General features: G+C 40.6%; 1 protein-coding gene across 1 annotated transcript in view; it reads right to left on the reverse strand.

Annotated features, from left to right (window-relative positions):
* Positions 1-10,236: 10,236 nt before the first annotated feature.
* The window catches only part of CHSY3 (chondroitin sulfate synthase 3), a 160,813-nt gene continuing 153,738 nt past the window's right edge, over positions 10,237-17,311 (reverse strand). The window contains exon 3 of the mRNA XM_054811219.1: positions 10,237-14,373. Within this exon, the coding sequence (XP_054667194.1) occupies positions 12,808-14,373 (1,566 nt within the window). The 3' untranslated portion in view covers positions 10,237-12,807. The remainder of the gene's footprint in view (positions 14,374-17,311) is intronic.

Consider the following 17,311-nt stretch of genomic DNA (forward strand, 5'->3'; position numbering starts at 1 on the left):
TCATTGAGTATCCTACTTACTGCTGCAGAACAAGGTGGGTCCTGGAGGGAAGCTTGTAGGAGCTGTTTTGCACCTATGTATTCACTGCACAGATATTTTTCAATTAACAATCCAGAACAGTTTTAGCAGTATAAATTACATCTGAAAATGCATTCAGTAATGCAGTGATGTAATTCAGTAGCATTCAGGCTACTAATTCAGAGATAAATCAGTGGTTTCTACTGGAAGGCTGCCTTAACACCATCGTTTGAAAACAGGCCTGCATGTATGAACAAAACTAAACACAAAGCATACAGGAGGTGAAAGCAGGGGCAAGTAACCCGTAAGAAACAGGGAGACATTTTCCCAGCATGCAGCAGTTGATTAGGAAAGCCAAAGCTACCAGGAATTGATCCTGTCAAGAGGCATAAGATAACAAAAAGGGCTGCTAAAGATGTATCATCCACAAATGGAAAACAAAGGAAAATGTGGGTCCATTGCTGAATTGGGCAAGGAACATTGTGTCGAAAGACGTCGAAAAGGTCAAGTCATTCAATGGCTTCTTTGCCTACATCTTGCTATTAAGATTTGCCTTCAGGAATCTTCAGGATTCTGTTATGATTTTCCTTCAGGAATTTGCCTTCGAGCTGTTATGTGTGGGCTGGATAAGCCGAAATCAGCTGGAAATCAGCTTTTCAGAAAAGGTGCTGGGGGTCCTGGTGGACACCAAGTTAGACACAACTGACCCCACAGCACTGTGCCTTTGTGGGGAAGAAGGCTAATGGTATCTTGAACTGCATTAGGAGTGTTGCCAGCAGGTTGACGGAGGTGATCTTTCAACTCTCAGCACTGATGGGGCCACACCTGTCCAGTCTTTGACTCTCCAGTACAAGAGAGAGATGGAGCTACTAGAGTCCAATAAAGAGTCACAAAGATGATAAAAGGAGTGGAGTAACTCTCCTGTGAGGAAAAGTTGAGAGAGCTGGAACTGCTTAGCCTAAAGAAGACTTGGGGGGAAACCTATTAACGTGTATAATAAACACCTGAAAGGAAGGTGCAAAGAGAATGGAGCCACACTCTTTCCAGTGGTGCCCAGTAGCAGGACAAGATGCAACTCTCACAAATTGAAACACAACAGGTTCCATATAAACATCACGAATCACTGTGAGGGGGACTGAGGGTAGCCCAGGGAGGTGGTGGAGTTTCCATCCTTGGAGATATTCAAAAGCTGTCTGTACATGGTTCTGGACAATCAACTCTAGGAGTCTCTGCTTGAGCAGAGTGGTTGGATCAGATGACTTCCAGAGGTCCCTTCCAACTCCAAACAATTCTGTGATTCTGTGAATCCCAGACCTCTGACACCGGTGGGAAAGTCTGGAGAAAGAAAAACTCACCCTAGGTAGAGGAGGACCAGGTTAAGGAATATTTGAACAAATTGGATATACACAAATCCATGGTACCAGATAGGGTACACTCATGAATGAGTGCTTGGGGACCTGTCTGATGTCACTGCCAGGCCACTCCTGATCATCTTTGAAAGGTGAAGACACTCAAGGAAGGTTCTTGAGAATTGGAAGAAAACAAATGCCACCCGATCTAACAAGATGGAGGGTTCAGGGAACTACAGGCTGGTCAGCTTCTCCTTGATCCTGGTGGGGAGATGGAGAAAATAAAGCTGGAAACCATTTCCAAATATATGAAGAATAAGTAGGTGACTGGGAGTAGTCAGCATGGATTTTCAAAGAAGAAATCATGCCTGACCGACCTGATAGCCTTCTACAATGAAATGACTGATGTGGTGACTAAGGCGAGGGCAGTGGATGTTGTTTATGTGGACTTTAGCAGGGCTTTCGACACTTCTGTAACATTCCCATAGGCAAACTGAAGATCTACAGACTAGATAAATGGACACTCAGGTGGACTGAAAACTATCTGAATGGCCAGGACAGACATTTGTGATCAATGTCACAAAGTAGTCCAGATCCAGGCCAATCACTAGTGGTGTACCTCAGCACTCAATACTGGGGAAAATATTGTTTCACATCTTCATTAATGACGATGGGACTGAGCACGGTCTCAGCAAGTTTGCAGGTGATACAAAACCAGGAGGAATAATTGATATAGCAGGTGGGTGCTACCATTCAGAGGGACCTTGACAAGCTGGAGAAACACGCAAACAACAACCTTATGAAGTTCAGCAAAGGTAAGTGCAAAGTTCTGCTCATTGGCAGGGATAATCCCAGGCAACAGTACACACTAGGAGCTGACCAGAACTGGAAAGAGACTTTGCAGAGGACTTCGGGTCCCACTTCAGGTGGACAACAAGCTGACCATGAGCCAGCAACGTGCCCATGCAGCAAAGAAGGCCAACAGCCTCCTATGCTGTGTTAGAAAGACCATTGCCAACAGGAAGAGGGAGGTAATCCTTACCCTCTACTCAGCACTACCGAGACATCTCTGGGTCCAGTTCTGGGCTCCCCAGTACAGAGAGTCATGGACACACTGGAGTGAGTCCAGTGAAGGGCCACAAAGATGATTAAGGGACTGGAGCATCTGTCATACAAGGAAAGGCTGAGAGAGTTGGGAGTCTAGAGAAGAGAAGGCTCATGGGGATCTTATAATTGTGTATGAATAGCTGAGGGGGAAAATAAAGAAGACATGAGCTAGAGTCTTCTCAGCAGTGCCCAATGAGTCTGGTTAAACAAGCACAGGTTGCCCTTTGAGGCTGTGGAGTCTCCATCTGTGGAGATACTCAAAACCCAACTAGACACATCATGTGCAACCTGCACTAGGGGATTCTCTGAGCAGGGGTTTGGACTAGATGATCTCCAGAGGTCCCGTCCCATCTCAGCCATTCAGTGATTACGCGTGATTCTGTAAAATATATGCAGTACACAAGAATGAGTTTTTAGTAAGGTGCGTACGTGCAGGGAACCCAACCTCACTACGGAAGGGAGGGTGCCCTCCAGAGACCTTGCTGACCCCACCACTCCGGGAGCACTGACAGAACCAGCCTTGTAGTAGAGAAGTATGGGTGCATTTTTCCTCCTTGTTTCTCTCCCAAACACCTTTCCTGACATTTTAATTTACTTCACAAATACTACTGTCAGACAACACTTAGCAGTTATGTCTGTAATAAAGCAACATAGTTGTCATGAGTGTTAGCAGGAAAAAGAGTATTATAAAAATGTGACCTCACAAAGCCTGATATATGTCTCAGGAGTTAATTACCTCCCACTTCTTCAACATTTTCTCTCTCCATTTTCAAGGGTTCGCTTCTCTGTGTCACTGAGCCCTTTAACATCTGCTGAATGAGTGATTCTTGTATGCCCCAGCCCTAATTTTGGAGATACATTTTAAAGTCTGGAAAGGTTCTGTGTTCCAGTTCCTGGCAAGAAACTCAAGATGTCAGGAGAAGAGACTGAGAGAAGTGGTAATAAAATTCAGGATAGCTTAAAAAGTGACAGGCAAATGGAAATGGCTTGCAACAGAACTGGGAACTAATTCAACAAAGTGCTGTAGTTCAGCAGTTTTACACAGCAGTGACATCATTCCAGTGTCTAACTTAATCATATTTGTATGAATAAACTACCAAGGTGTTGAAAAATAATTTTACCTGGAATATATAAATTTGGGTTAAATGCATAAGCTCACAAAAAAATTTGTGCCCAAAATTTAATTCCTTGCTATGATGATACTAAAAAGAAGATGGATTTCCTTATTTCTCTAAGTTTGTCGTCAATACCTAAGTTCAGCAGAAGCTAGAAACTGAAGGTGGAATAGTAAGGGAAAGGAAGATGGGACAAGACTACAGAAGCTCCCTTCGAGTGTCAGCTTTTTGTAATTAGAGGACATTATAATCTAAAAAAAAAAAATAATTTTAGAAGGTGTACCACAGCATTGGTGTAGCCATTTCTGTACCACTAAGCTTCAACTGTTAGTACTAAAGAGCTCTCCCATCTTTTTTACTCTGTTCAGAAAATCCCAGTAACATAGCATCAAAATAGATGTTTACTATGCAGGATGGGGGGCAAACCAACATGAAAACAAATGCAGGTAAACAGATAAAAAACAAACAGAAGTAGGAATATTTTAACATTAGCTTGGCATTTGCTCCTTAAACCACCCCCAGGTAAAGCAGTGGGATGCAGTGCAGTAGAAATGTTTCCCGTAATGTTTCCCATGTTTCTCAAACAGCACTGCAATGCATTCTGTACCCAATGCTTAACAGTTACATCTATGCTAGTCCATCAGCTGGTTTTTATAACACCTTTCTACATTCTTTTCTTCCTGCAGTTCTTTCCTTCTATTTCTTGTGGTATTTTTTCCCATCTACTTTAATGTCTACTTTACTTAATTCTGTGTTTTTATAGGTAGTCTGTTTTCTGCACTGTGTCTGTACATTCTCCTTCCTTTCAAATTTATGTCCTCTTATTTCACCCTCTTTTTATTACTAGGTGTGGTGGGTTGACCCTGGCTGGAGGCCAGGTGCCCCCCAAAGCTGCTCTATCACTGCCCTCCTCAGCTGAACAGGGGAGAGAAAACATAACGAAAGGCTCGTGGGTGGAGATTAAGGGCAGGGCGAGATCACTCACCAATTGCCGTCGCAGGCCAAACAGACTCGACTTTAAAAAAATTAATCTAGTTTATTACCAAGGAAAACAGAGTAGAGTAATGAGAAATAAACCCAAATCTTAAAACACCTCCCCCCACACCTCCCATCTTCCTGGGCTCAACTTCACTCCCGATTTCTCTCCCTCCTCCCCTCAGCAGCACAGGGCGACGGGGAATGGGGGTTACGGTCAGTTCATCACACGTTGTCTCTGCTGCTTCTTCATCCTCAGGGGGAGGACTCCTCTCATCGTCCCCCTGCTCCAGCATGGAGTCTTTCACACGGGCTACCGTCCTTCATGAACTGCTCCAGCGTGGGTCTCTCCCATGGGGTGCAGACCTTCAGGAGCAGACTGCTCCAGCATGGGTCCCCCACGGGGTCACAAGTCCTGCCAGCAAACCTGCTCCAGCCTGGGCTCCTCTCTCCACGGATCCACAGGTCCTGCCAGAAGCCTGCTCCAGCGTGGGCTTCCCATGGGGTCACAGCCTCCTTCAGATGCCTCCACCTGCTCCGGTGTGGGGTCCTCCACGGGCTGCAGGTGGAATCTCTACACCCCTTCATCCTTCCTCCATGGACTGCAGGGGGACAGCCTGCCTCACCATGGTCTTCTCCACGGGCTGCAGGGGAATCTCTGCTGTGGTGCCTGGAGCTCCTCCTGCCCCTCCTTCTGCACTGACCTTGGTGTCTGCAGAGTTTCTCACATCTTCTCACTCATCTCTCTGCCTGCAAAAGCTGCCGCTCCTTTTTTTTCTTTTTTTTTTTTTTTTTTTCCCTTCTTAACTACATTATCCCCGAGGCGATACCACTGTTGCTGATGGGCTCGGCCTTGGCCAGCGGTGGGTCCATCTCGGAGCTGGCTGGCATTGGCTCTGTCAGACACAGGGGAAGCTTCTAGCAGCTTCTCACAGAAGCAGCCCCTGTAGCCTCCACTGCTACCAAAACCCTGCCATGCAAACCCAAAACACTAGGTCTTGCTCTTACATATCAAGGCTAGTAAAATTGCTTATCCACAGACTAAATTTCTACTTCACAAGCAAAAAAAAAAAAAAAAAATTCCTTTTTTTTTTTGGTTCCTTATGATTTCCCAGGAACTTTCTTTCCCATTGTCCTCCAGTATCTGCTCCTGTCATACGCACAGCAATCATCCTTTCTTTCCACAAGGCTTAATAAATGGTCTTCCCCACCTGGTGCCCAGCTGAATCCAGGCAGACCCGGTAGCTCCCTCTGGAGCACAGCAACATGTCAGCCATAAAGAAAAAGAAGAAATTGAATCTTCTCTTTAGTTTCTTGTATGCTCTCTTGTTTGCCCAGCTGCATGTTTCTCTCAGAGCGAGCTCTCTTCTGAGGGTGTTCTAGGCTGAATCTTGATCTCTCTGGTCTCTTTCATACATAAGGGAAAGATCCAGGGATCTGCCCTTGTGTCCTTCCCTTAAACACCTGTTGATCATGGCAGAAGTTATGACTGATATAATTCTACAAGCAATAGAAATCTGCTACCAGCAGTTCTGGAGTGGAAAACAGCATTTCTCATTCACTTTTACCAGAGACATCTTCCTATAACTTGTTTTGTTACAAGCACCTATATTCTCTGGATATCCTCCAGTATCAGCACATGCTAGGTGCATGGCTCATCACTTGGCCTCAGTTATTTAAATAAACTTGCTCAGCTTTGTCAACAGAAAATATTCAGTTATAACTCGTACTCATTCTGGATTTCTCATCAAGCAAAACCATTGTATCATTGCAGCAAATGAGACCATAGGTGAACATACTTTATTTCAACCATGTAGGTGCAGTTGCAAGATTACACCAGCTGTATACTACTGTCCAGAAGCCTTGCTTAAACACAGTCCTTCTCATTGATAGCAGCGATGTGCCACATAACAGTGCAATACATGAAGTTACAATGGAAAGACTAGAGCATCATAGGCACAAATAGAACAAAGGTGTCAAAGGTCTCGCTCCCAGTTACTGGGGAGTCACTATAACAATATAGTGTATCATCATGTCTAAAAAGAGAACAGAAAAAAAGTCATAATTGCCAGTTAAACTATCACTTCAGTGAACTTGGGTTTGCTGGCCAGAAGAAACCAGGTGTGAAAGGTCTATTAGTTTTGGTATTGCTCCAGATGGTTTCAGCATTTGTCACTGCATGCACAAGTGGAACTCAAAGCAAGGCAAAAAGCTTTCAAGAAGAAAGGAAAGCCTTTAAAACAAGTTTTCTGTTCCACTCTCTTAACATAACAAAGACACACACATCTCTCTCAGATTTACATCATACCTATTCATCCTGTCACCCATGAAACACTTTTTACTGAATTCCTCACATAACTGCATTCCTCATTTTTTTAATTCAACTGGTGGTATCACTGTGTTTGGACTTCGTGGCTGCTCCCAGCAACCACACACTAGAAGCATGAAGGTGGATCCCCGGATATCGTGATGCTTTGTAGAAACTCAGGCTTCTACTTCCTACATCTGCCCAAGATGGCTAGCAAGGAGAATTGTCCTTACCTGGGAGCAGATCTGAGTTTTGATTTTGAGGTTGAACTACACTCAACAGTTCTCTCTCTGGTCACTCATGGTTCAACCGCCATCTTCAAAGCATTTAGTCAGCTTATCTTTTCTTTAGTCAATAGCATATGGATGAATGTGTAACATAAGCATAGTTTATTGATACATATTACACGAAGCCAGGGCAAAAGCAAGTCGTGAAGGCTTTCCAAATAATCAATAATAAAAATGTTCATGATTTCAAGCACAAGTATTTTTTCTTTCATCTTTCATTTTATTCTTTCTATCCTTTTTTTGATGAAGTCACCTAAAAGCAATTTACGTGCTTTAAGTATTTGGCACCTATGTTAGCTAGCATACATGTCTTTTGGGAATATCTTCACAGAGCCCACTGCATTGCTGGGGCTTCTTTTTTAAAGGGATGCCTTCGGTGTATGAGCCCAGAAGTTGTGGCAGCAGGTGTATTTGACCTACGTACCTACCATCTGATTATGCCACACCAGAGTCCCTCTGAATCTGAGGATCAGTCTCTCACATGTTTAGGTAAGTCCACTAAGTCTTGCCTGCCAGATGAAGCTGGATGCCATGCCTGTAGCTTTGCAGTCACTTAAAATCATTGCTAGATGCAGCTGATTTATGAAGAACACTACCACAACGCAGGCATCCTACGCAGAGCTGAGGAGATCTTCCCACCAGCACTACAAAAGAAACAAAACCCAGCAGCTTTCAGTATATAGTTCATCTTTTGATCTCTGCCTACATGGTTAAGCTTTCTGCTAATGTTAAATAAACACTGAATCAGCAAGGATGCTTTCAATTTATCATTAAAGTTCCTATAAATGGTAAACATCTGTTGAATAATTAGGTGCCTGGAAAATAAGGATGTAAAATTACAGTTTGTATCATATAGTCCATATATGTGCTGTCTTACATCTTATTAACAACTATTAATTTTATTAAAATTATGGAAGGGATAAATATGCTTCTGGAATTCTAGATAAAAGATTTGAAGGAAAAGAAAAACCCACACAAACAAACAAAAAACGAGATAAAAAAAATCCCCAGATTCTACTTATTTTCCTAGAGTTAAGGATTGGAAAGTTTTTGCATGTCTTTGCCTTGGTGGGATTCCAGTACGAAGGAGACCAGAAGAAGGGATGAAGTAATAATATTCAGAACACTTTTAACTTACAGTGACAGGCAAATGGAAACAATTTGAAGCAGGACTGGAAACTCATTCAGCAAAATACTCTACTTCAGCATTTTTATATGGCAGTGACATCATAAAACCGTAACAGAAATATCTAGCTAGCTGAAAAAGTTTCAAATACTGTAGTAATGTATACTGCAAATGGGAAGACCCAAGGAAAAGAAAAATAGGAAGGAGAGAGTGAGTCATGAAAAGCCGGCTCATTAATCAAGTGAATAAATGCTGACAGAAGAAAACATAAAGAAAACTATTCTAAGAAATGGAAGAATTAAAAACATACTGATTTACTTTACATGTTACTTATGGACTTATGACAGAGTATAACCTTCAGTGATATTCAGTTATTGTAAATAGTTACACTTTTGTGAAGCTTCTCATCGTGCTGCAGTTTAATCATCACTGCTACCCTCACATCAGGGCTGATTTTTGTGTGTATCTACCATAGGCATTTTTTGTGTTCTTCTCATGTGATTCTCTTTTAAAAATAAAGCAGAAACACAAAACTTTTCTCCAGTCATTGGCTCACCAATTCTTAGTCCATATTCTTTTCCAAAAATTTTAAGCAATTTCAAGTTGCAGGAAAACCAGATGTAGACTGCACGTGTTTTGTCTGTATCTTAAAGCTGGCATTGTTCTTTGGAGCAAAATCTTCTGTGTGGCAAACTATGTTTTAACTAATCACTAGAATTGCTTCTTAAGAAACCAAATGAAATTTAAATTGCTTATTTGCTCTATTTAAAGAAAGTGGTTGTTAACTCATGCTCCTTGGAAGTCTCCACCGTGACCCCAGATCCGCAGTACACTCCTATGAGCCATTTTACCAGCATTATAGTTTTTGCAAGAGTCTTGCGGCACTGTTAAGCACACACTGGTACAAAGGCTCCAAAAGGCACTTTTGTGCTCATCCTTCTGGTCTCCGGTGAGTGCAGGAGGTGTCTCTCTCTGTACGGCATTTTGGGTACACCATTTGGCACCTTTTTCCCCCCACATGTCCCGTGATAGGGGAGGACTCCAAGCGCGTGGTCCAGGGCCACTAGCCCCGCTGAGCGGAAGGACTGCTGGTTTTGCCCTTTCCCTCGCAATGCCCCTGAGAGGAAACAGGGAGGAGTTGTGGGACCAGACTCCCTTTCCATTCGGCGACAGGGAGACACAGGATTTGCAAAAAATACCCTGCCGCCCCAACCCAGTGAAACCTCAGTTCAGCATCCTCCCAAGCCCTGATTAAAATGTCCCTTCTGCTTCCCAAAAGCAGCTGGTGGCAGCAAGCGCGGCTCTTCTCCTGCTCTGGCTCGCGCTGCCTGTTCACAGCTCCGCGGAGAGGCATCTGGCAGCACTGGTGCCAGCAAGGTGACCTGGGCAGAAGGTGCCGACTCCCACGCCTGAGCCTCGTGCCCACCGCCAGCCCCCATCCCCAACCCCCGGCCCTCTGCCTGTCTCCAGCTTGAGAACCAGTACCCTGATGCAGGGCATACTCAGGAAGTCTTAGGAAGCCCAAACTGCTGTTTTTCCTTCCTCCAGAAGATGCAAATGCTCTGTCAAATTAAGCACTGTGAATGGGAAAACATGTCAGGATGGGGTGGCGTGGAGATTCTAGAGGTTTCTGTGTGGGGATAGTTTTTTTTTTAAGAAAGGCAGTGTCTGAAAAGCCAAAGAGAGGGCAGTTCGCGACTTCCCAGCAATGAAACCAGGGAAACTATTCCCAGGGTGAGGAAGTCTTGGAAAAACTGGGTATTAGTTACACATTTACAGAGGGACATCATACGCATAGAAGTTTCATTTTACAATCAAGGTTATGATTCAGACTAGACAAAAGCAAACAGCTGATTAGCACAGACATTCCCATCTTACTCTATATATCCATAACATAACTCAAACACTTTTGTGCTTTTTTTTTTTTAATATGATCTCCTTAGAAGGCATATTATTCCTTACACAAACTAACACAAGTTGTCAAGTTATCTCAGGATAGTTATTTCAAAAAACAATGCAGTATTTCATAATAAACATTTATAGTCAGGTTTTTAACAAAGTAATTCATCATATAAACAAATGAATCAGTCAGACACTAAATAAATATTTGTACTGGTAAATACTAGCATTTCGCTTATATCATGTAGGACCTGATCCTGCAAGCCCTCTGTATACATCTTTATCCCCATTGAATGACAGGTTTCATTTTTTGTTCTAATCTACTATTTTACTTTAAGCTGAGCAAATACTTCCTGGCCACTAGGTTAAGTAATTAAAATAAGCACTGGAATACAGCCCAGCGGACAATGACTTCCTTAGATGTCCTTGTAAATCTTTTTTTTTTTTTTTCCCATGTTCATGAAATCATCACAAACATTTATCAACAGGCATTCAGTTTTTGATATTGACAATCTGAGTTGCATCAGTTAGTCAAGATTGATCAAATAAATTGTATGTTCCTTGTTCTTGGCTATCTAATTGAACAAAGCATCACCTTTGCACTCAATTTAAAGAGTGGTTTCCAAGAATTATTTCATAAGTAATACTGAATTTTACTTTCTCCAGACATTTGAGCTAACAATATTGGGCTAGGAAGGCAAGAGCCTCCAGAAGAGTAACAAGCCAGGAGCTACCCTTGGGGAGGGCAGACAAGCATGAATTACCTTCCGTCTGTTCTCATCTCCCACAGTTGCTACCTTCTCCAAGGCAATGGGGATGGCCTTTTCTAAAGCATACAAAAATCTACGGCCAGCCCTTTAATTCTGAGTTTCCTCACTGCTTTTCAGGGATGCCTTTTTCCTTGCACGGTAAATCCAGAACAGAGAACCACAGATAAGAGACATTAACTGACCTACACACCCTTAGGAAATTTATCAGGGTATCTTCATACAAATAGATGTGTCAGTGAATTCCAATCTCTTAGTTGGTTTTTGACAGGAAACACAGAAAGAGTCAGTTTCAGTTGAATGTGTATTTAAACATCTGAAAACTTAAATTCAATAATTGCTTACTTTTTCTTGCCCAGCTCTATTTAAAATATAGTTTGAAATCAAGGGTGCTGAGGTTATTAAATGTGCCCACTATATTAATTTAAGTTTGCTGAATTCAGATGGTTTCTTGGATGCCTTTGAGCTTTTACCACAGTATAACATGAAATGTTCCAAGCATGTGGCAAAAATAACAACGATTGTCACAAATCGCTGCCTGAACTGAAAAAAGGAACATATTTTGAAATGACTTTCTCTCTATATCTACCTATCTATATATATATATAGGGGTATACACACACGCACACACACACATATATATAACCCTATATAAACATTTCTCTAAAATACAAGAATTGGGTTTTTTATTTTTTATGTTGGTATAATTTTAAATACTTTACTGTGTGAATCCACAATATGACAACTTCAGGCTTTTCAGAGAGATAAATCTTAACACAGTCTTACAACTCCACTAATATAAATATATTGGCAAGGAACTTTGACCAGCAATAGTAATTGTTGAAACTTAAATAATTATTCTACAACATCAAATTGCTACTGAGTACCAATATTCATGGAAAATGTAAAAAAAAAAAAAAAATACATATATATATATACTCTGTATCAAGTGCAGCATTATGAAAGGAATGTAAAAGAAAATTATGTATCAGACACTCATTTTAAAAAGACGAACAGCAACTTATACTATGTGTTTCAAACAAATAATACTGTATGCCTGCACTTTATCATAAATAACCATGCTAAGTCATAGTTTCTTCTTGCCTGCAAATGAAGGATGTTGGTTCACTAATCTTCTAAAGTGTACATGAGCATTTGATTAAATCCTGTTCCTTGTGAAAATAAAGTTCGTTTACACTTAGAGTGAACAACAATGAGGAGTTTGTTATTATAATAAGACATTTAAGGACCTTGGTAGCCAGTACCAGTTGTATTTGCAAGTAGCTCCTCAGCTTTTCAGGGGGGTTTTTTGGTTTTTGGTTTTTTTTGTTTTTTTTTTTTTTTTTTTAAATAAACGTACAATCATAGTTACTCATTTACTTTAAAAATTCTAAAGATGAAGAAAAGTAGCGTTTATACATATAAGTCCTCATATAAATTATAAAACTCAAGTTTATCTTATAGAGTTCCATCCCCAGAAGAAGCATAAAGCACTTTTGTGGTACCTTCACCAGTAAATACTTGTATCACATCAAATCTGCGAAATGCAACAAAGATGATACTGCATCCCAAAGCTGAAAGAGAACATTCTTCTGATGCAGTCTCTTGTGATGGATGTGCTCCATGGGATCATATGATTGCCATGACTTGACTGAATTTCAAATAAAGGAAATACGAAGGAATTCACCTCACCAGTTCAGTAGGTATAAGAAACATCAGTGAACAGGAGACTCATCCTGTTTGAGGTCAACAGTCTTTGGAAGACAACAAGGAGGGAGTTTAAAACTATGACAGCAAAATCAAATAATAATAATAATGAGGTAAACTCCCCTAAAAAGGCCAAATGGGCTGAGATGTCAGGAGAGAGTTCGATTGTACCTAACACCCAAATGTTTCTGTAGCCAGAGTTCAGCGAGCTGCATGGTAGAGGCATACGTACTGGCTTTGGACCCTAAGCACATTTTATATTGTTTGGGATCTAAATTGGGGTCACACTGAACTGGATGAAAAATATGGACGACTCCTACTTCTTGACTTCTGAAAGCCTTCAAGCCAGATGTTATCACTTTAGTAAAGAGGTCTACATCCTCAAGTCCCCAGCCTTGAATTGAGGTATCAAATCCACCAGCAGTGAGTAGATCACTTTTGTAAATACAGGTAATACCAAATCCATACTCCCTCCAAAATCCAGTTCTTTTCGTGAAAACAAAAGCACTGTCAGCTGGAGGGTTGCCTCCATATATTACATTTGGATCATATTGGCTAAAGATGATAGGGTAGTAAACCTGTTCTCCCTGAATAGTGTTATCTCTGCATCGCTGGAGGAAGTCCGACGTGAATACCAGATCAACATCACAGAACAGCAGCAAAGTGCCATTGTCAAATCGAGATGAGGCCATTTCAAGACCTAAACCTCTAGAAAATTTTCCTGCCATCGGAATCACAGTCATATCTGCCTGAGGATACTTAATGCTGTATTCTTTTATTAGCTCTACGTGTTTGCTGGAGTCTTGGCCCGATTCGGAACTGAAGAGAATTATTGCCAACTTCACATTCTGCCTGGGAATCAAACAAGTCTTCTCAAAGTTATCCATAAATCTTGAGAAAATGTCAAATCTTCCTGTGAGAGGGACAAGAATATGTATTTTCTTGTCACTGTGTCCCCCAATGTCTTTGGTGCCTTGGAATGATGAGGAAAAAATCTTTAAAGAATTTGAAAGAAAAGAGAAAGATTGAGTGTCGGTGCTGGCATCCTCCAGCAGGCTTCTTACATCCAGCTCCTCTGCTTCTTTGAAGAAAGGTTTGCTAAACAATTGCTGAAGGTAGGCATGGCGTCTCACTGGAACCGTGACTTTTCTTCCTTTGTGCCTTTTGTACAAAAGCAGTAAATCCAGGATGTACTCCACTCCATGCAGAGGGTCCACCCTGCGGTAGCCATACTGTATTTCCTTGAAATCAATGAGCCTTCCTCTAGATCTAGAGTTCTCATTTATCATTTCCATGACTTGCATCACAGTGTCATCCAGTGCAGCTCGCAGGACGCTGCTCAGGCTCTGCCGGGGTGGCTGGTTCTCCATCGCTGAGTAAAGAAATTTTCCTGTTAGGAACTCCCACTCAATGACTTCATCCCTTTCACGTGGTTGGAAATGATTGAAAGATGGCATCACTCCCAGTTGCTGATCTTCCTTACTTACTTCACTGTTACTGAGCTTGCTCATCAGGGCACTTTCCCTATGCAGCTGGATGGTTTTATAGCGCAGTTCGGAAATTTTGCGACTCAGTATGTAATTGTGTAGCCTGTATTGGTAGGCTGGTCTTTTGTTTGGATGAAGTGTTATGGCTGTGTGAATCTTGCTGTTGTGAAGATCTTGAATGTAACCCTTGCGGTTGTGTTCATAGTTTTCATGGAATAATTGCTGCATCTAGAAAGAGATAGACAGAGAAAAAGAAAAAAAAAGACAGTAAATGGAAGCACTTCTACTCACAAAAGGACCCTCATTGGTATTGTTGATCATTACTAATTCTTATAGATCACGGCTATTTTTAGGCAGAGAACGTTAAAGTGTTCAGTAGGAATTATTTACATTGTTCTGGTCTCAGTTTCACTGGTCCCCACAGTAAGCAAATACTGTCCTCTAATTAAACAGAAGGGCAGATACCTTGGGTTTATCTTTTCTTCATCTAACTACAAAACTAAATGAAACACTTAACCAAAGGTAGCATTTCTGAGTTCCTCGGTGTAGGCTGAATGCTGCTATCCATGAAACACCCAGTCTTCACCTACATCTAAACCTGTATTAGCACAGATCCCTACTGAAAGATTAGCAACACTGATGTTTTTTAAGAAAACCTTGTATTTATGCCTGTTGAGCACAAAGCTGCTTGCATTTCCTGCAGACGTATGCAAATGGATAGTGCTACTTAACATTCAAAAATTGAATAGAATTCATTTCAACAAAACTTTTTTTTTTTTTTTTTTCCCATGCAGACAAAGAATTCAATGACTGAATTTTAACCGTTGGAATATGTGTGTTGGCAGGGAGACGTATAACAGAGTACATCAGTTACACTATAGATCATGCTAGTATAACTCACCCTGAGATATTTCCAATATATTTCCGTGGCAAGAAAAGACATTCTACTTCTGTCAAATTAGTAATTGTAATATCTGCTAAATAGTGAAGAGATAGATAGATTTTTATGGCTGAAGCACAGGTCTAGGATTGAAAGTATCTGGCCTTTATACTTTTCTGTGCTAACAGCTGAACTATGAGCAAATCATAAAACTTTTTCTTACTCAGTTTCCTCCCTAAAAGAAAACTTAGCTCATTATTAATTGAATGTGATGAATATTTATTTTTAAAGAGAAAGTGATATGGAGGAGTAAAATTTTAACATCATAAAAACATTTAAGACCCACTGCTCTTTGCTAAGCTAACACCTACTAACTCCAGAGAAACAGTATTATTTTTCATGCGTAGCAGATAAATGAGAAGAGGCTGTTCTTTTTCATCTGCAAACAGACTGGTCTGTAATTAATACATAAGGAAAATGTGCTAATTAGTTAGAAAATGTTGTTCAAAGAAGTGTTGTGAGCTTGAGCTATAATCAGATTTTGAGATGGGTACTGAAGTTTATCTTTTATGCACTGATGAAATCAAGAGACATGAGGTCTCATGACCCTGTCTCAGACTGAAACCCTTTAGCTCATTTTACTGCAATTCTTTCTATAACAGAGGGTTTGCTACTAGAAGTAATATTAAGCATAGGGCAATAAATGTAAAATAACTCCTAACAAATCTAAGAAGCATGACAAATATTTAAAATCCATTAGCATGTACAAGAAATACACATTTTCATATTTAGAAAACCAGAATGTTAATACAAAATTTCTAGAATCTCCTTCCCATCCCATTCAGACCCTAAATGATTCTGCCTGAGAAAACATAGCTACTACTATTAGTCAGGTCACCATTTTTGAGGCTATAGTCATATAACATGGAGAAAAGCAACAGCCTAACTCTGAGAACTACCTTAAGCTATCTAAAATTTGCCTTTAATAAAACAGATGTGTCTGTTATATTAAAGCAAGAGTGAGCGTGAAAAAACACACATACTTAGAAAATTACTCAAATACTCCTTATTCACAGAACTCCTACCTAAAGCTGTCAGAGCACATTTTTCCTGTCTTGGGACGTGGGTATTTTGCTTGTCACATGAGATGAGATGAGATGAGATGAGATGAGATGAGATGAGATGAGATGAACCAGGGACATGAGTGTCTGGGTGATTTCCTTGCTACCACAGAGAACAGGAACCAACACCATTGGTACTGAGTCAGCGTTTAACCGGCAGTGCTAACAAAATTGAAATATGGCTTCCTTGAGGACACTGGCAGGACACAGATTAGAGATTAGGGATAAATCCCACTGAAAAGTGCCTAGGAAAGGGCTGGATGAGGATATTTGCTTTTTGGAAGAATAATTTTCCCTTCTTCCTCTACCCTTTACCTTTTGAATAATGAAAAAAGATCAGCTGATCAGGCTAGATTTCCATCTCTCCAGTAGACCTTTTTTTTAAAGCTGTCTACTGCAATGTGACTGTGCTTTTGTATTCTCCACTTTTCTGGAAAAAGTTGAATCCGTGATTTTTCACATCTAGAATTTCTCATTAAAATCCCTTCATAAGAAAATAAAGAAAAAGAAAATGTAAAATGTTGAAAACAAAAGAAAGAAGGGGAGGATGTTTGGTTGCTGAATTGTCTCAGAATCCCTGCCCACAAACCCTGACACTCCACTATTTCCTAAATCCTCTCATCATAAAGAATCACTTGAGTCTTTCTTCACCCACAAAGAGGAACGGTATTTAACTGAAAAAAACCCACAAAACATTAACTACCTTTACATATTTAACTTATGGTACTTGAATCTTCACAGTAAGTTTTATTTAAAGTAGTATAATGTATTTTGTCCAAAAGATATTTCACAGATGTCAAACTATCACTGTAAAACTAAATGCTGTCCTTCTATTGCGCAAGTTCTTCTGTAACCCTTGACCTACTACAAGCTCAGCTTCACAGCAGATTCACTGGCAGCACCCATTTAACAGGAATATTCTATTAACATAAATACTGCATTTTTATTACATTCCAATTTCAGATGCCTTGGTTTATTAGATATGCTCCACTGAGATCATAGTGAGAGGATGTACTCCATTATACTAATGATTTTGCTTTTGATAATCAACAACAGATTAACAGCAGCAGTGAAAAAAAAAAAAATGGAATCAACTCAGTAATACGATATTATCACACATACACAAAACTGTACTAATCCATTTTAAACTATGTTACTGAATGCT

The sequence above is a fragment of the Grus americana genome, chromosome Z (genome assembly GCF_028858705.1).
Source record: "Grus americana isolate bGruAme1 chromosome Z, bGruAme1.mat, whole genome shotgun sequence".
NCBI classification, from domain to species: Eukaryota; Metazoa; Chordata; class Aves; order Gruiformes; family Gruidae; genus Grus; species Grus americana.